Source organism: Notolepis coatsorum, assembly GCF_963971535.1.
Source record: "Notolepis coatsorum genome assembly, chromosome: 4".
Taxonomy (NCBI): domain Eukaryota; kingdom Metazoa; phylum Chordata; class Actinopteri; order Aulopiformes; family Paralepididae; genus Notolepis; species Notolepis coatsorum.
The window spans coordinates 53,994,262-54,015,475 of record NC_140168.1 but is presented as its reverse complement, the minus strand read 5'-3'; the positions used below and the strand labels follow the sequence as shown (position 1 = coordinate 54,015,475).

Below are 21,214 nucleotides of genomic sequence, written 5' to 3'. Positions count from 1 at the left end.
CATTGTAACTGTCTAGTTAAGGCATTAACTGGGTTAATCTAAATGTTAGGTATTGTCACACCAGGATCAGTTGGTATGATGAAACACATGTTATTATATGTTTGATTGAAATGTTGTGTCTTACTAATAATAACTAATTCCTTGGTCAATAGAAGTCTCTGTGATACTTTCTGAATATGATGTTCCCAAAATGTTTGGGAACATCAAATGGGCAGGGTTATAATAGAAGAAAGAGAAAAAAGTGTAAACAATATAATTAACTCTGAATATAATAATGAGGAAAAAGAAACAGGATACACAACAAGGTGCATGAGATGAATGCGAAATAACATAACGTTATGTTATATAACGTTACAATGTGCATAACGTTATGAATAAAACATATAACGTTATGTTATATAACGTTACAATGTACAGTTTCTGACAGCTGGCTGTGTAGTCACGTGAAATAACGTTATACGCGAATCTGGTAGTACATTTCTTTTTATCTTCTTGATATGATAACATTACGCTCGCCTTTTGCCGCGTGACAAGCTAAACCAATCAGAGAGGGGCTTCGCTCAACCAATCAGAGAGGGGTCTGCAGAAATGGGCTCAACCAATCAGAGAGGGGTCTGCAGAAATGCGGCTACGGAAAGTATAGACGCATCTATGCAGACAGGAAATACCATGCACCATATCTATGCAGACAGGAAATACCATGCACCATATCTATGCAGACAGGAAATACCATGCACCATATCTATGAAGACAGGAAATACTATGCACCATATCTATGCAGACAGGAAATACCACGCACCATCTACACAGACAGGAAATACCATGCACCATCAATGCGGACACACATGTGGATGTGACCTCACATGTGAAATTACTTGACAAAGTGCTACAGGAGATGAAGACAAAAAGTTAAATGAATAAAACAATTAAAATAAATAAAACAACCAATGAAATGGAAGAACATCAAAATAAAATAAATTAAAATAATGAAAAAAAACGAATAGAAGTAAAAATAAAAGTAAAAGAAAAATTCAGGCAAAAGCCTTGTTAAAAAAAATGTTTTTAGGCCCTTTTTAAAAGCCTCAACGGATTGTGGTGCTCTCAGGTGGATGGGGAGAGCATTCCACAGTCTGGGTGCGGCAGAGCAGAAGGCTCGATCGCCCATGGTGTGCAGCTTAGTCCTGGGGGCTTTGAGGAGGTAGGCTGTGCTGGAGTGGAGTGAGCGTGAGGAGGACTGGGGGGTGAGGAGTTCCTTGAGGTAGGCAGGGGCACCACCGTGTACGCACTGGTGAGTGAGGAGGGAGACCTTGTACTCGATCCTGTGTTCCACAGGGAGCCAGTGAAGTGATCTGAGGGTGGGGGTGATGTGATCATATTTGCGCACCCTCATCAGGATCCTAGCAGCGCTATTCTGGATGGTTTGTAGTTTTTGAATGCTTTTACTTGGAATCCCGATGAGGAGTGTATTGCAATAGTCCAGCCTGGAGGAAACAAAGGCGAGGACGAGTTTCTCTGAATCTGCCAGGGTGAGTGAGGAACGGAGTTTAGTGATGTTTCTGAGGTGAAAGAAAGAGGTCATTCATTCAATTAATTCATTCAATCTTTATTTATACTCGATAATACACTGTCACTGAGTAATTAAACTGATTTACAGTGCCGTCGAGATATTACATACACAAGTGTCACAGTGTGTTCATAAATATAAAGACATCAGACATCAGACAATCAGAATAATTAAGAGCACATTTAAAAAAAAGAATTGTAAAGACTAAAATAGCAAACAATTAAAACAGAGGTAATAATTTTTAAAGTGTCTAGTTTCAGTGTTTCCTGGAGGGTATTCCATGATGTAGGCGCAAAAAAGCCAAAAGCAGATCCACCAAGTTCAGTACAAACTCTATAGGCAAGTGTAAGCCAAAAACAGGATTGTGTACGACAAGGTCCAGTGGTCCATTCCAATAAAGAATTCATATAATTTGGACAATCTCTAATTATGGCTTTATATAGATTGCAATGCAACTTACGTCTCTCTGCCAGAGAGGCCCACCCGACCTTATTATATAGGATACAATGGTGAGTACCATAACTATCACCGGTGATAAATCTAATGGCTGAATGGTAAACAGAGTCTAAGGGCTTAAACCTTAAACATGATGCGATTCAACCCCCCCCCCCCATTCCAATTCCTGCCTCACTCTATTCACGTCCTCAGTCCTCTGAACCCCAGGGCACAGACAGGCAGGCAGACAGGCAGGCAGACAGACAGGCAGACAGACAGACAGACAGACAGACAGACAGACAGACAGACAGACAGACAGACAGACAGACAGACAGACAGACAGACAGACACACAGACACACAGACAGACAGACAGACAGACAGACAGACAGACAGACAGACAGACAGACAGACAGACAGACAGACAGACAGACAGACAGACAGCTGCTGACGGCGTCAGATGGAAGGTTATGTAAGGCCACGTCAGGCCAGCACTTTTCTCATTGCTTTTACTTTTACACCATAATATTCACATGGTGGCCATTTTGCTCTTCTGTCAAGCTCAGGTTGGGATTCCTTTCCACCCTGTGCCCACGCTGTTGTTTTCAGCCGTATGTCTTTAAAGTGGCACTTTGATAAAAAGTCCTTTTTATCTCAAAATGTAATCCCTATATATTCAGAAATATGAGATAGATAGTACAAATGAGCACTGACCAGGCAGCTACTAGCCCAATTAGCCTCTGAGTGATGCCTTTGCCAGAGTCCAATTCAGCCGTGGCTCACGAGGTCTTAACACTGTGTAAGGGCTAATGCTATGCAAGGGCCATGCTATTATTCACAGCGCTAGTGTTTTTATGTTCCGGGGCTATTGATTGAGTCAGAGTGCCTGTGCTGTTCTGGCTCTCCACCTCGTGGTATTCCTACCACAGGCTTCATGCTCAGAAAGGAGGTTTACCTAAAACCTATAACTACATTCCCCATAAATCCAAGGAGAATGCAATCAGAGGATTGAACGAGAGTGATTTATTAATAACAAGTGTGTGTTTGTCGGAGCGTTATTACTGCTCTCTGAGGCACTTTGGTTGTTGATGTTTAATGTGCAAAGGCATTAGATACGTCTCCCCAAGTAGCCCTTTAGACCTGTGAGTTATACCTTTGCTGTAGCTGTGATGCTAAATCTCAGCTGTGTTTAGGGTTAGGGTTATTAAGGAGTCTCACTAGCAGACTTGTTGGTTAAGTGAAACACACATGTACTGTACTGTAGAACTCACTACTACAATACAACCTGACGCATGAACAAATATTTTATGATGGGGTATAATGACTGACATATGTGGATATGAAACGTATTGTCCTTTTTTGTGTGTCACTACTGTGTACTGAAATTAGTATTTTGTTTGTGTGTGTGTGTATATACCTACAGTAGATGTCATTTATTTTAATATGTTTTATTATGCCCTTGTCTTGAGCGCACCAAGACAAATTCCTAACCGAACCACGGTACTTTTTACATTTCAGCTCCAATTTGACCGCCGCTCTGTTATGGTAACCTATAATATTCATGCTGTATTTCATACTGACCTCTCTGTCCTTCCTCTCTGTTCTTCCAGGGCCATGGGGCAGGTGCATGGGCAGCGAGTGTGGGCCGGGCGGCAGCCAGAGCCGGGCGGTGTGGTGCGCCCACTCCGAAGGCTGGACCACCCTGCACACCAACTGCGACCAGGCGGAGCGGCCCGACAACCAGCAGGGCTGCTTCCGCGTGTGTGACTGGCACAAGGATCTGTATGACTGGCAGCTGGGAGCTTGGAACCAGTGCGTGCCCGTGTCCATGCGCAGCGCCGGGGTGCAGCGCCCGGCCTTCTGCACGCGCGGCGAGGAGGGCATCCAGACCCGCGAGGTGGGCTGTGTCCAGAAGGCAGACGGGGTGCCAGCAGAGGATGCCATCTGCGAGTACTTTGAGCCTAAACCGCGCCTGGAGCAGGCCTGTCTTATCCCCTGTCCCCGGGACTGTGTGGTGTCCCGGTACAGCCCTTGGACGTCCTGTTCTAGAACCTGCGGGATGGGCCTGCATAACCGCATGCGCCACGTCCTTGCGCCGCCCCTGTTCGGGGGTTCCGCCTGCCCCAACTTGACGGAGTTCCAGACGTGCCAGCCAAGCCCCTGTGAGGGCCTGGAGAGCCTGTACAGCCTGAGGGTGGGCTCCTGGGGGCCGTGTTCTGTCCCCCTGCCGCGCGTGGCCAGACAAGCTGACAGGCCGTCCAGAGAGGGCGACAAACCATCCAGAGATGGTGATAAGACGACTAGAGATGGGGATAATCCATCTAGTGAAGGCAACAAGAAGCCATCCAAAGATGGCGACAAACCATCCCGAAAGGGTGAAAAGTCGCCTAGAGACGGTGACAAACCATCTACAGATGGAGGTAAAACATCCAGACCGAATCGAAAATCGGACAGACTCAATCGAAAGGCAGAGAGACTGAATCGAAAAGCAGATAGGCTGAATCGCAAAGCGGAAAGGGCCAATCGAAAACCCGACCGGCCGGCCGACAGGCCCAAGCGGCAGAAAAAGGCCAAGAACAAGGAAAAGAGAGAGAAGATCCGGGAGAAAGTCAGGGAGAGGTTGAGGGAGAGGGGCAAGGTGAAAGATCCTGAGACCAGGGAGCTGATCAAAAAGAAGAGGATCAGGAACCGGCAGAACCGGCAGGGGGGCAAGTTCTGGGACCTGCAGGTGGGGTACCAGACCCGCGAGGTGACCTGTGTCCACAAGAGCGGGAACACTGAAGCTCTCAGGTGAGCCTCAAAATGGTTCTGAATGGGTTTTTAAGAGACTTACAGTAGGACCCCGTAATGTATACTGGTATGCCCCAGTATCACCCCTTTATTAGTATCAATAGACATCACATATGCCCCAGTATCACCCCTTTATTAGTATAAATAGACATCACATATGCCCCAGTATCACCCCTTTATTAGTATAAATAGACATCACATATGCCCCAGTATCACCCCTTTATTAGTATAAATAGACATCACATATGCCCATGTATCACCCCTTTATTAGTATAAATAGACATCACATATGCCCCAGTATCACCCCTTCATTAGTATAAATAGACATCACATATGCCCATGTATCACCCCTTTATTAGTATCAATAGCCATCACATATGCCCATGTATCACCCTTTTATTAGTATAAATAGACATCACATATGCCCCAGTATCACCCCTTTATTAGTATCAATAGCCATCACATATGCCCATGTGTCACCCCTTTATTAGTATAAATAGACATCACATATGCCCCAGTATCACCCCTTTATTAGTATAAATAGACATCACATATGCCCATGTATCACCCCTTTATTAGTATCAATAGCCATCACATATGCCCCAGTATCACCCCTTTATTAGTATAAATAGACATCACATATGCCCATGTATCACACTTTTATTAGTATAAATAGACATCACATATGCCCCAGTATCACCCCTTTATTAGTATCAAGAGCCATCACATATGCCCATGTGTCACCCCTTTATTAGTATAAATAGACATCACATATGCCCCAGTATCACCCCTTTATTAGTATCAATAGACATCACATATGCCCCAGTATCACCCCTTTATTAGTATAAATAGACATCACATATGCCCCAGTATCACCCCTTTATTAGTATAAATAGACATCACATATGCCCCAGTATCACCCCTTTATTAGTATAAATAGACATCACATATGCCCCAGTATCACCCCTTTATTAGTATCAATAGCCATCACATATGCCCATGTATCACCCTTTTATTAGTATAAATAGACATCACATATGCCCCAGTATCACCCCTTTATTAGTATCAATAGACATCACATATGCCCATGTATCACCCCTTTATTAGTATAAATATACATCACATATGCCCCAGTATCACCCCTTTATTAGTATCAATAGACATCACATATGCCCATGTGTCACCCCTTTATTAGTATAAATAGACATCACATATGCCCCAGTATCACCCCTTTATTAGTATCAATAGACATCACATATGCCCCAGTATCACCCCTTTATTAGTATAAATAGACATCACATATGCCCCAGTATCACCCCTTTATTAGTATAAATAGACATCACATATGCCCATGTATCACCCCTTTATTAGTATAAATAGACATCACATATGCCCCAGTATCACCCCTTTATTAGTATCAATAGACATCACATATGCCCATGTATCACCCTTTTATTAGTATCAATAGACATCACATATGCCCCAGTATCACCCCTTTATTAGTATAAATAGACATCACATATGCCCCAGTATCACCCCTTTATTAGTATAAATAGACATCACATATGCCCATGTATCACCCCTTTATTAGTATCAATAGACATATGCCCCAGTATCACCCCTTTATTAGTATAAATAGACATCACATATGCCCCAGTATCACCCCTTTATTAGTATAAATATACATCACATATGCCTCAGTATCACCCCTTTATTAGTATAAATAGACATCACATATGCCCCAGTATCACCCCTTCATTAGTATAAATAGACATCACATATGCCCCAGTATCACCCCTTTATTAGTATAAATAGACATCACATATGCCCCAGTATCACCCCTTTATTTGTATCAATAGACATCACATATGCCCCAGTATCACCCCTTTATTAGTATAAATAGACATCACATATGCCCATGTATCACCCCTTTATTAGTATAAATAGACATCACATATGCCCCAGTATCACCCCTTTATTAGTATAAATAGACATCACATATGCCCCAGTATCACCCCTTTATTAGTATAAATAGACATCACATATGCCCCAGTAGCACCCCTTTATTAGTATAAATAGACATCACATATGCCCATGTATCACCCCTTCATTAGTATAAATAGACATCACATATGCCCCAGTATCACCCCTTTATTAGTATAAATAGACATCACATATGCCCCAGTATCACCCCTTTATTAGTATCAATAGACATCACATATGCCCCAGTATCACCCCTTTATTAGTATAAATAGACATCACATATACCCATGTATCACCCCTTTATTAGTATAAATAGACATCACATATGCCCATGTATCACCCCTTCATTAGTATAAATAGACATCACATATGCCCCAGTATCACCCCTTTATTAGTATAAATAGACATCACATATGCCCCAGTAGCACCCCTTTATTAGTATAAATAGACATCACATATGCCCCAGTATCACCCCTTTATTAGTATAAATAGCCATCACATATGCCCCAGTATCACCCCTTTATTAGTATAAATAGACATCACATATGCGCATGTATCACCCCTTTATTAGTATCAATAGCCATCACATATGCCCATGTATCACCCTTTTATTAGTATAAATAGACATCACATATGCCCCAGTATCACCCCTTTATTAGTATAAATAGACATCACATATACCCATGTATCACCCCTTTATTAGTATAAATAGACATCACATATGCCCCAGTATCACCCCTTTATTAGTATAAATAGACATCACATATGCCCATGTATCACCCCTTTATTAGTATCAATAGCCATCACATATGCCCATGTATCACCCTTTTATTAGTATAAATCAGGGGTGGGCAATTATTTTTCCCGGGGGGCCGAATGAGCAACTGAAAATATGTTGGGGGGCCGGGCCAAAATTCCAAACTCAATTATGCATAATATACATTTTATTTCTATATAAAAAGCAGTAAATGGCATTGTTTTGACCCCTGGTAAGAGTGTATGTTATTATTTGGCAATTAAAAGGTGAGGTTAGCTTTCAAAAATATCATTTATTCAAATAGAATTTATTTCCAAAATGATAAACAAAATGTGAAACATTAATAACAAAGGGCATTTGAGTTTCATATACTATTGAAACAAGGATTTTCTTAGCTTTCTAAAGACATCACATCATCTTATAGCAAAAATAAACAAGACATGTCACTGAACTGTGTAAAGAAAAGTGTCCCAGTTTTGTAGCCTTTTTTTACTTTACATGCCTATATTAAACATTTAATGTTTTCAGAACTGTGCAAAAAAAAAGAAAAAAAAATATCAAGTGTCCCATTTCACTTGTTATATTTCCACATTTTAGTGTTCTTCAGTTCTTTTTTTTTCATTCAGTGTGAGAAATCCAGTCTCTGTTGAGCTTTAACAAGTCCATCAAAGTCAGGTTGCATGTCTGAGGTGGAGATGCGAAGCACAGCTGCCAGATGTTCATCAGTGAGAGAGGATCTGTACCTGGACTTGGTAAATGTCATGACTGAGAATGTCTGTTCACATATGTAGGTGGATCCAAAGAGAACCAACATCTTCTGAGCATGTCTCCTAAGCGTATACTGTGCGTGTGAACGTTGACACGAAAAAAAAAGTAAAAAAAAAAAAATATTAAAAAAAATATTTTTTTTTATTTTTTATTTTATTTTTTTTTATTATCATGTAATCTTTCGCGGGCCGGTCAGAATCATCCCGCGGGCCGGATCCGGCCCGCGGGCCGTACAATGCCCAGGTCTGGTATAAATAGACATCACATATGCCCATGTATCACCCTTTTATTAGTATAAATAGACATCACATATGCCCCAGTATCACCCCTTTATTAGTATAAATAGACATCACATATGCCCCAGTATCACCCCTTTATTAGTATCAATAGCCATCACATATGCCCCAGTATCACCCCTTTATTAGTATAAATAGACATCACATATGCCCCAGTATCACCCCTTTATTAGTATAAATAGACATCACATATGCCCCAGTATCACCCCTTTATTAGTATAAATAGACATCACATATGCCCATGTATCACCCCTTTATTAGTATCAATAGCCATCACATATGCCCATGTATCACCCTTTTATTAGTATAAATAGACATCACATATGCCCCAGTATCACCCCTTTATTAGTATCAATAGCCATCACATATGCCCATGTATCACCCTTTTATTAGTATCAATAGACATCACATATGCCCCAGTATCACCCCTTCATTAGTATAAATAGACATCACATATGCCCCAGTATCACCCCTTTATTAGTATAAATAGACATCACATATGCCCATGTATCACCCCTTTATTAGTATCAATAGCCATCACATATGCCCATGTATCACCCTTTTATTAGTATAAATAGACATCACATATGCCCATGTATCACCCTTTTATTAGTATAAATAGACATCACATATGCCCCAGTATCACCCCTTTATTAGTATAAATAGACATCACATATGCCCCAGTATCACCCCTTCATTAGTATAAATAGACATCACATATGCCCCAGTATCACCCCTTTATTAGTATAAATAGACATCACATATGCCCCAGTATCACCCCTTTATTAGTATAAATAGACATCACATATGCCCCAGTATCACCCCTTTATTAGTATAAATAGACATCACATATGCCCATGTATCACCCCTTTATTAGTATCAATAGCCATCACATATGCCCATGTATCACCCTTTTATTAGTATAAATAGACATCACATATGCCCCAGTATCACCCCTTTATTAGTATCAATAGACATCACATATGCCCCAGTATCACCCCTTCATTAGTATAAATAGACATCACATATGCCCCAGTATCACCCCTTTATTAGTATAAATAGACATCACATATGCCCATGTATTAGTATAAATAGACATCACATATGCCCCAGTATCACCCCTTTATTAGTATAAATAGACATCACATATGCCCCAGTATCACCCCTTCATTAGTATAAATAGACATCACATATGCCCCAGTATCACCCCTTTATTAGTATAAATAGACATCACATATGCCCCAGTATCACCCCTTTATTAGTATAAATAGACATCACATATGCCCCAGTATCACCCCTTTATTAGTATAAATAGACATCACATATGCCCCAGTATCAATAAAGTGGCCGTGGTATGACTCTTTTATTAGTATAAACAGACACTGTTTCAGCCACAGGGTTACAGGGATTGTGTAAGCGTAATCCTTAGGCCATTCACAAAGCTTCTCGAAGTGGGAGCATTGATCTAGAATCAGTTTCAGTCTGTTTGTTTTGAATAAGGTAATGGAGACAAGTGTTCCTGGTCACTGACCCCAGGTCAGCACTCCTACTCTGTGGAAAGCTTTGTGAATATGGGCCTTGATTTGCCCTTAATTTACTGACCCAGTGCCTATGAAAGGATGTGCGTGTCACTATTAACTCTTATTTCACCCATGTCACCACTCTATACTTCAACATCCATTACTCTGCTGGTGTCTGACCTTATCTTCTCTGACCTGCTGCTTGCTTCGCAATGTTTCTGTGACGAAGGAATGGCATTGCTTTCTTTGTGGGTGTTATTATAGCGGCATCTAGCATGCGCTGGTGGGTCAGCTTGGATTTGAGAGACACAGAGTAATAGCTTGTTTGTGGGATGTGATTGGTTGTGTGTGTGTGTGTGTGTGTGTGTGTGTGTATGTGTGTGTGTGTGTGTGTGTGTGTGTGTGTGTGTGTGTGTGTGTGTGTCTCCATATGTCTGTGTGTGGCATCTACTGCTGGGTCAGTTTGGATTTGAGAGAGATGCAGGGTAATAGCTTGTTTGTTGAATGTGTGTGTGTGTGTGTGTCCATGTGTCTGTGTGTGTGTGTGTGTGTGTGTGTGTGTGCGTGCGCGTGTGTGTGTGTGTGTGGTGGAAGTACTCCTCGTCCACAGTATGTTGTTTACATGTGTCTGTTGTGAATTTCCTGAATCTCCCCAAGGGGATTAATCAAGGAACACTTGACTTGATATATATCCTTTTATCTTCACACGGTGCTGTGACACGTGCCGCGAAAAAAAACCAGCCACCGCTCTCTACCCAGGAAACGCCTCAAGCGCTCCACTCTTACTCCCACAGCCTCTGATCTACACGCAACTAACCCACTTGCCCCCTCTGCGAATGTGCCATGGTAGAAAAAGACCTCCTTGAGAATACGAGAGCTAGAGTTGGGATTCTCCTCTTCAGGATGTAAAGATAACTACGGCTCTCTAGGGAAACTTACTGTAGATTCATTAGGACCGGTTTCACATCATTGATGATAGTGGGTGGCCATGATCTACATCATTTCCTTTTTTAACGCTTTCCATCGATCAGCCTTACCTTATTAGGTTATCCCTCATCCGCAAAACGCTTATTTTGCTCACGAGCAGCCGGCTTTTCTTGGCAGAAGATATTTAGGAAATAACACTGCTCATATGTCCCCATATTAATATTAATATTTTTTTTCTCTCTTTTTCTCCTCCTGATTTTTCTGTGTTTTTCCTCCCATCCCAATTTAGTCATTATGCCAATTCCCCCCTCCCCTACCTGGTCGTTGCTCACATGTGCCCCCTACTGGTCGTTCTAGGGAGCCCTGAGGTCTATCACATGCTTCCTCCGATACATATGGAGACAGCCAGCTGCTCTCTTTTCACCTGCCAGCGCGGACTCTCATTGGCGAGGAGTAACGTAGGAGGCTCACACTGCCCCCGCCCTCTCCTGTCTTTTGCCTTGCAGGCGCCCTGTCCGACCTGTAGGAGTCGCTTTCCACAACGTCCAGATTACCACCCCATCGACTTCCCTCCCGCTAACTCTGCCAATTGAGTTAGTATGACGGCCGGCCCAAGCCGGAGGCAACGCTGACAGCCGGAGTCGATACCGGTGTCTCGTGCGTTGGTGACGAGCGCAATGTTCGCTGCGCCACCCAGCCGCCCATGTATTAATATTAATCTTGTGACTTGTTTACTCTTAGGTGTTCAAATATTCATGCCTCCTCCATTGACAGCCACCCAGTAGAAAGTATTTCACTCTCTCTCTCTCTGTAAGTAGCTCAGTCAGTGAAACCTGCAGGGTTTGATTTCATATGATGCTCAAAAATGGCCAGTGTCATATACTGTACAGTAAGTACTAAACATATTGAATTACTTTCTGTTAGGGTTTGAAACCGACCTCAACAGCACGGCACAGGCAGGTAGTTCAGAGTTAGCCAGGGTTTGAAACCGACCTCAACAGCACGGCACAGACAGGTAGTTCAGAGTTAGCCAAACACTAGGGCGTATTTATTACTGAACCAAAAAATTTGCCAAAATACAAAACAGAATTAACAAATAGGAGAATGCCTTCGGCAGAGTTGTCTGCGGCTCTGCAGATCCTCCCGGTGTTAGAGGTGGGGAATCGGCGTAGGCGCCGCTGCGGCTCTGCAGATACTCCCAGATCCAACTCGGAGTGGAAACGGAGAGAGAGAGAGGGAGAGAGATCAATAACAGTCCAACTGTACACAGAGGCAGTGCAGTTCAGTCCTCCCTTAGCTGAGTCCAGTATGAAATACAAGTGACTTGATCTTCGGTGTAAACTACACACAAGTTAGCTGAGTCCAGTACAAAACAAAACGGTACTTCTTCAGTGTTATCCAAACACACAAATTAGCTGAGTCCAGTACAAAACAAAAACGGTGTTTCTTCAGTGTTATCCAAACACACAAAAACAGATAATCCAAAAAGGTTTGTTTCCAAAAACTCACCAAAGCGCAAACGCATAAGCGGGCAACGAGGCACAGCTCCAAACGGATTATCAAGATATACACCAGCGGAGACTTCCAAAGATGTCCTGGAGAAAAGTAGACGAGGTACAACAACGGGGGGAGACAGGCAGTAGCAGTAGTAATTCAAAACGACCCGACAACGATTGATAGAAGGTCCAAGTATATGAAGCCTCTGGAGCGCTAATTACAAACTACAACAGGTGCGTGATGGAATTGATAATCACTCCTGAAGCGTGTGGCGGGGAATGGACCAATCATCACAGTACCTTGAAGAAGCGTGTGGCGGGGAATGAACCAATCCTCACACTTTCTCTTTTTCTTCTATGACATTCTGGGGATTAAACCTGTGACACGGTGTATCTTACACAATACTAGGCGATAGCCCACTAAGATAGGTAGTAGGTCTTTCCTTTGATACAGTATTTGTTACAGTATTTTGTAATTCATATTTGGCAAATTAGAATATAATATTAGAATAGTCGACCTCCTTGTTGAGATGCAACAATTTGTTTTAAATTGAAAACACATCCAAGAAGTAACATAACAAATTATGGTCTTTAATGATAAAGGTATCTGCTAAGACCAAGGAATGTAAGCATATGAACTAGCAAGCTTTGTTTTGTTCAAAGAACATCCACTGCCTTCACTTTTCCTTTTCCTTTGCCTTAGGCTCTGAAGAAATCCAAATCTGTACAGAGAATGTAGAGAATGCTGTTCATGCAAAGAGAAACAAACAGTGGTCCTCATTCTCGACCGGAAATATGTAAAACTTACCAAGGATTCCCCTTGTATGATAATTAAGAAATGGCAACGTCTATAGTGGAATTGACGTATACGGCTATAACTCAGCATTTCGGGAATTACCCTAGGCCGCTCTAAAACCATACTTATATTCACCACGGTATATCACAGGAATGTATGGATGGAAAAATGTATTCTTTTTCACATATTGAACGATAGATAGGTGATGTCAAATGGGCCATAGTATTGTATCCATAGCTATAATATAGAATATAGTTATAGCTCTACAAACAAGGTGATGCACTCCTATCTTTTAACGCATGGCAGTGCTAGAGCAGGGCCCCGTCTAATTCCCGGCAGTCAATGAGTTACACTAACAATCACGTTTTACATATAGTCATGACTCAACAAACCATGTCTGAAAATAAATAAATAAAAACGAACCCCTGATTGCTATAGTGGAATAGACAATTAATATTCCATATACTGTCTTCTTGTTATTCTTATATTATTTATTGTTGGTTTTATTTATTTATTACATTGATTGCGCACATCTAAGAGCCAGTGTAGAAATGGCTTGATTGTACTTACATTTGCACTCTGGTTGGATACCAAATGTATTTGCGTTGTATTGTACAGTACTTGGGCTGTATGATGACACACATTTGAATCTAATCTAATCTCATTTTGGGAAATTATATAAAATATTATCATTTGGAGTCGCAAATCGCTGTTGCGATACGGATTGTGGGCGCACGTGTGTGTATGTGTACAGTATCAGCTGCTGCATTGTTAATGAACTATAGATTTATGTGGAATTCGTTATCTATTCTTAGTCTATTCCAGTATATTCTGTGATTGGGTTATTAAGATGCAGCAGACCTGTGAGGCAGGCGGCTTAGTGAAGATACTGTACATACGCTTGTCAAGAACCAATCGCGCAGTGGAAGGTTAATTATTGACATTACTGAGTGAGATGTCATGCTGATATGGCGTGTTCTGCGGTGGGAGTTGCTGCTATAATACCTAGTGAAAGGGATCATTGGAGTGGTAGAGGCCGGCTTTGCTGGGGCAATTCATTTTGCGCGTGTACAGTGCGCGTGTGTGTGTGTGTGTGTTTGTTTGTGTGTGCTCACACGCTGAGGCTGCCTCACTGGATGCTATACAATGGAGCATTTATTTATCCACTCTGGTTGGATGGTGTATTGTACTGTATAATAACAATACATTTGAATCTAATCTCATTTTGAGATCAATCGCAATCACTTCTGTGCTACCTGTAGAATGGATCAGCATTTGTGGATGGCAATGCCAAACCTCTGTTGTTTTGCACACGTCTCATTCGCCTTATAAGGAGCTGATGGGGCGTATCTGTATGCAAATTAAATGAACGAGAATGCGCATTTCAGTTTAAGAATGAATGACACAGTTCATTCAGCAGAGCACAGCTCCAAACGTTCCCCCCCACCCCACGTACGTAGACCGTTTCACGCATTCAGGAATCCGGAGGAGGATTTCCGTAAATCTGTTTTTACCAAGATATTTACCAAGGCACTTATGAACATGTTCGAGAATGAGGACCAGTATGTTTAACCCCTTAAGCCTGAGTGGTCCGGTACCAGACGGACAATAATTTTACGCCATAAATAGATCAATACAGTCTGTATTAATTAATGTAGCATTAATTTCCCTCCAAATGTAGCCAAAAGTAAAGACCCTAACCCTATCAAAACAGCAGTCAAAATGTATATTTTCAGCACTATGCTTGTTTACCAATGATTTTAACTGTTATATGAATACTTAAAATATCAGTGCATTGAGTCGGAAACCGGCGGATATTGACGTGAGGAAATGGCGCAAACATACGTGAGTGTAATAATAATAATAATAATACATTTCATTTGTAACGCACCCTACCTTCCTGAGAATCTCAGAGTGCTACAGAGTTAAAAAGAATAAAATAAAAATAGATATATAAAAAAAGAAGAACACATAGCAGAACAACATATGATAAGACATAAAACTAATAAAAGGCCTTTCTAAAAAGGTAGGTCTTGAGTCCACGTTTAAAAGTGTCAACAGTTTGTGGTGCTCTCAGGTGGTTGGGGAGAGCATTCTACAGTCTGGGTGCGGTCGAGCAGAAGGCTTGATCACCCATGGTGTGCAGCTTAGTCCTGGGGGCTTTGAGGAGGTAGGCTGCGCCAGAGCGGAGGGAGCGTGAGGAGGACTGGGGGGTGAGGAGTTCCTTGAGGTAGGCAGGGGCACCACCGTGTACACACTGATGATTGAGGAGGGAAACCTTGTACTCGATCCTGTGTTCCACGGGGAGCCAGTGAAGGGATCTGAGTGTGGGGTGATGTGGTCATGTTTGCGCACCCTCATCAAGATCCTAGCAGCGCTATTCTGGATGGTTTGCAGTTTTTGAATGCTTTTACTAGGGAGCCCGATGAGGAGTGCATTACAATAGTCCAGCCTGGAGGAAACAAAGGCGTGGACAAGTTTCTCTGAATCTGCCAGAGTGAGTGAGGAGCGGAGTTTTGTGATGTTTCTGAGGTGAAAGAAAGAGGTCTTGCAGAGGTGTTTGATGTGAGTCTCGTATGTGAGGTGGCGGTCCATTTTCACGCCCAAGTAAGGGTGGAGAGAGGAATGTCCTGGCCGGAGAAGGAAATGGTGGTGATGGTGGATGACCGGACCTAGTGTGGGGTACCGACCAGCATGGCTTCCGTTTTGGAGCTGTTGACCTGGAGAAACCTGTGGTTCATCCACACCTTAGTCTCCTCCAGGCAAGCGGTCAGTGTGGGGGGTGATGAAGGTGAAGATGGTGAAATCTGGATGTACAGCTGGGTGTCGTCAGCATAGCAGTGGAACAACACACCGTGCCGGCTGATGATGCGGCCGAAGGGGAGCATGTACAGGGTGAACAGCAGGGGGCCGAGGATGGATCTCTTCCTATGAAAGAAGAGACCCAGGGCTTTCGATGGGCTTTCGAATTTCATAAAACTACACAACCCAGCTCACGCCAGCCCCTGTCAAACATGGAGACGTCTGGCGTGAAATAATTTTTCAACAATATTTTTCATGATTATGTCTCACAAACCTGAACGTTATTGCCATAAAATAGAACATAGCTAGTTTATTTACCGTTCTGTGAACGCCTAGAAAAAAAACTCGAAAATGGCGTAGCATTTTTCATGACAAAAAAGTTACTACTTACAGTAGATTTAATTCATGGTCTTTGCTGCCCTGTTATGGGCGCCTGGCGGTACTAAATCCAGATTGAACTCTGCCATTGGAATGAGGAGATTTGGCCTGATCCATAGATGTATGACTTGGCCATAATAAGGTAATTTATAGGCCTGATATTCTCTAATTTCTACTCATATTTCAAATTGCATGTCTCCAGATGGCAAAATCCCAAACCCCTGTAAATCATCTTCCCTTTATTCATTTGCTTAGATTTGTTGATCTCAAGAAGGTGCTGAATGAGCTCAGTGGCAATTTCTCACATCTGGTCAATGTTAGCATGGTGTTATGGGGCAGCGGTGGCCTAATGGTTAGAGAAGCGGGTTTGTGACCGGAAGGTCGCCGGTTCGATCCCCGGGACCGGCAGGAAAAATCTGCCGCTGAAGTGCCCTTGAGCAAGGCACTTAACCCCCAACTGCTCCAGTGGAGTTGCTCAGTGGCCAATGGTGTCAGACTGTGGTTGTACTGGGCAGCTCCCAGGTATGAATGGAACTGTGTGAATGTGAAGCAGGGCGTAGCTGAAAAAGAGCATCTGTGCTCAGCGAACCTACCCTGGGTAAATAAAGGTTAAACAACATTCCCTGAGGTCCTTAGATGTCCCTAGATACCAGGAACATGCAAATGGTCCTTGTAGAAGTGGAGCAATCTTCCATTTACTTGGGTATGTACTTTTAGGCAGATTTTCTGAAAATATGGCTAGGGCTTAAGAAGCTAACTTAACTTCTGGTCTCGTCCCATTCCAGTTAGTCCACAAAACGTAATTTGGCATGAGGCAATACAGTAGGTTCTGTATCGTATAGCTCTCGCTCGGCGTCACTCTCTGCACTGTCCTCGCACACATGCACGCGCACTGAATAAAGACCACAATGTACCTTTAATCCCAATATTTGTCTGACCACACCCCTATCAGCTTACCCATATAAGCAGGGGTGGGGCCACCCACTCGCCTCCTTCTCGCTTTCACCACAAGGAAGTGCCTCGGTAGATCCCCACTTGAAGTGATGTGATGGTAGGAGAAGAGTTGGAAAACAAGGATATGTTGACATCATATCTTTATTTTCTCTCTCACTATTTTCGAGAAAATACGGCGATATTGTCTTCGTACTGGAGTGTCTGGAAGATGATGATCATTCTAAAAATCCTCCACCGGTTTTCGTATTGGGAGTTCGCGCCGCTACATGCTTTTCCAACTGCAGTCCTTGCTGTGTGCTGGTTGCGGTAAAGACACAGCTGGGCTGTAGGACGCGCCGCTGTTGTGAGGAGTGGTGGGTCCCAGGTTTGGTGAGTTATGTTTGCTGGCAAGCTCCACTTGTCTGTTAGTGCTATGGGGGCTAGTTGACAATGTTTATGAAAACCAGCCCCAGACTAGGGTCCTTTGTTCAGCCTCCTAGGCGACAGAAGACCTTGGTCTGAAGCCCATTATAGTTTAACTAGTGGGCCACGACCATTAACACTGGTGATCCCTGTGTTTTCTGGACGAGTGGATGTCTCTCTGTCACCGTGTTAGGCCCCATCTTTCATATCCAAATGAGAGTATTCCCTCATGAGGAGATATGGGCATAGATGTTCATTAGCGGAAGATCTGTGTTCAAAGTCAGCTACACAGGCCAGTTGGGTATTGTGCTGGCTCCGTCGGGTGTTGGTAAAATCACTGTTGTAAAACTGTGTTGACATCTTGTTTCTCTTTTCTCTTAAAAAGTGAGGAGGGTTTCAGAACGGCGGCCTGTCTGGGTGAGTGTTATATCATTGTGTACAAGTTCAGGTGATAGCTGCTTAGCTTACGTGCTAGTGGTGGCCTACTGTTAGCCAGTCAGCTGTTAGCTGCGGCGCTAGCCTGCTGTGATCACTAGGTGGCTACCTGGCTAGGCTAGGAAACGTTAGCTTGCTGCTGTCGCTGCTTAGCTTACGTGCTAGTGGTGGCCTACTGTTAGCCAGTCAGCTGTTAGCTGCGGCGCTAGCCTGCTGTGATCACTAGGTGGCCTACCTGGCTAGGCTAGGAAACGTTAGGTGGCTGCTATCGGCCGAGGCCCAGCGCGGGGTGGCTCCGGCCCCTCGCGCGCCGCCACGGTTCCCAACTCCCCTCTCCCTCACGGGGAGAGGCGGGGGGGGGATTCGAAGCTCCCCTCTGGTCGCGTGCGCCGTTCGCTCTGCGTCTCGCGGGCAGGGCCGGTAGCGACCGACGGTTGGAGCGGCCGTTAGCTTAATGCTACTCTGTTGAACGTGCTTTGATTATAACATGTTTTAAACACTCTTGACTACGACGTCATCTTTGACAGAGGATGTTCGTCGAACCTGCCCTGGGCCAGGACGGCAAGGACTGCGTCAACAAGAGGGACCGTAGCGACGGGAGGGAGCGGCGACGCTGCCCAGATCGACAACACAGGACGGCTGTGTTTACTACGGTGCCTTGAGACTGCACTTCGCTTGATCTACGCTCCGGGTAGGCAAGGTTTGGCCAGACCTTGTACACTTCTTCTGGCTTTCCCTTCTAAATGTTTTGTAAATAACGATGTTTTCCAAAAACGAGTGTTGCTGCACTACATTTAGGATACGACGCGAGTTATGTGTGAATTGTCTTGTCACTGGTATTTAGCTTCTCCATGCAAATCGGGTTGTTGTTACAGATGTGAAAATGATCTGGTTTGTTGTGTTGAGAAACATCATGTGTGTTTATATGTACCATGTACTCACAACTAAGGGGGTTAACTAACCTATAAAGCTATGCTTAGTGACAAATGAGTAAAGAATGATTCTCTTCTCAGCCTGTAATGACAATGAACAGTGTGTTCACATATTAACAGGTTTTCCTGTTTTTTTTTTTTTTTAACTTTTTTTTTTAGCGTTTATCGCTTTTCTGGTCAAGCATGACCGACAGTTGTAGAGTGAAACGGGAGAGAGAGCAGGGGAAGACATTCGGCAAATGACGGCGGGTCCGGGAATCGAACTCGGAGTCAACCAGAACCGTGACGCAGCACGGCTCCTCCCGACGCAGAAATAGCGCCGAGATACGCGGTGAGCTACTGGAGCCCCCCAGGTTTTCCTGTTTTAACTGGCCGTATTAAGGGTAAAGTAGGAGGATTGTGTTTCCCCCCGGTTCCCTGGGGACTTCTTCATCCTCCTTTCAGACATGTTGTTGCACTACATTGTGTCACTGTGTGGTAGGGATACGATGTAACCCTTAGCTTGATTGCTGAGGTTGTGCTAAAACTGCTGGAGAAACTTTATTTTCCTAAAAGAAAAGATTGTTTGGTCGCTTTCGTGTGTGCTTAGCAAGGCCTGTGGCCGATACTAATCGAGAATTATGTATTCTCTCATTATGAAAAACGGCGTTCCTCTGTAGAGTGTTTTTGCCATTTTTTGTAGGTGATGATGGGTTGTGTGTGTCATGTGACCTACAACTGGGTTGGACTGGCCACAGAAGCACATGTGTAAGTTTGGTACCGGGGCTCTTGGAGAGCCCTCTCTATTCTGTGTTTTTTCCTTAGTAAAAATCAGATAGCAGGTTAGCTCATGCGCTGTGTGAAGCTGTCAGACGCTTCATAGAGCTGACTATGACTGTGTCATACTCTCTTTTTGTCATTACATCGTATCATGGGTGTGGGGTCGTAAAGGGGTGAACTGGTAATCTTTCCTCCCCCTTTTTTCTGTTTTGGTCAGGGGTAAACCCACCTGTCCTTCAAGGTTCCTGTCACGTTGCGGTTCGGCACGTTACAGGGTGAGGGGGGGGGGGGGGGGGGGGGGGAGTTTCCTGGTCCCACGGCCTGGAATATTGGGCGTGTGCACCGCAGAAATTCCCCCGCCATAGAGTACGTCACCGTGCGCGTCTCTGTTGGTAGGACTTCCGTGTGCTGTTCAGGTCCATGTGATGGATCTGTTTCGGGGGGTGGTCAGGGCTCCTCCTCACCAAGCTCCTATTCGGGCCTTCTGTGAGTTGGGACTCCTCCTTCCATGTGAGGGAGCCTCCTTCAGAGTACAGAGCCTCCTCCTCAGATTGTCAAGGTGAGTGGACCCTCAAGAAGGAGTCCTACTCTATTGTGTATGTATTCGATTCAATTCGATTATTGAGTGTGTATGGGTTCAGTGCCTCCTCCCCGGAGAGCCCTAAAACCAATTTTTTACATGGCTCAAGGTGCAATATATTCTTTTCAATCTGTACAGCTCGCGTGGGAAGTCTCTCTGGGGATTCCCGTCTCCTTCCTATGGGAGGGTGGTGGGATGTAAAAATGTGAAAAATGTTTACCCCCGGCTGTGTAGACTGGGATACATACTGTTGGTGCTTCCTGCTTTTCTATTAAAAAGAGTTGGAGTTGGGAAGTGTCACACCCCTCTTGTCGTTCCCCTGGGCGCCTTGGGGATTCAATGACAGGTCTAAATAGCCTGTTCATTGATGTGGGTGTGTCCCGACGCACGTATAGTGCTAGCTCGGGGTGTTCTGTAAACAGGCGACTGACTGGCACGCCTTGGTTGCTTGAGGTTAAAACGGCGTTTTTATAAAGCAACTGGGATGGAGGTTTTTCCTCTTCCGACGACCAAATCCGACGACCTGGTTTGGTTATCGACGGATTCTCGTTCATATCTGGGGGATGATGACGGAATGGATCTGAACATATGTAGAGGGGTCTCACGCCCTGGGGGTGGGCCACCGGGCGCGGTTAGCCCGA

At 43.8% G+C, this 21,214-nt stretch overlaps 1 protein-coding gene across 1 annotated transcript in view; it reads left to right on the top strand.

Moving 5' to 3' along the window:
• The window catches only part of thsd7aa (thrombospondin, type I, domain containing 7Aa), a gene marked incomplete at its 5' end in the record, with an annotated part of 247,207 nt that overhangs the window by 100,675 nt on the left and 125,318 nt on the right, over nt 1-21,214 (top strand). The window contains 1 exon segment of the mRNA XM_084311946.1: nt 3,609-4,788. Within this exon segment, the coding sequence (XP_084168072.1) occupies nt 3,609-4,788 (1,180 nt within the window).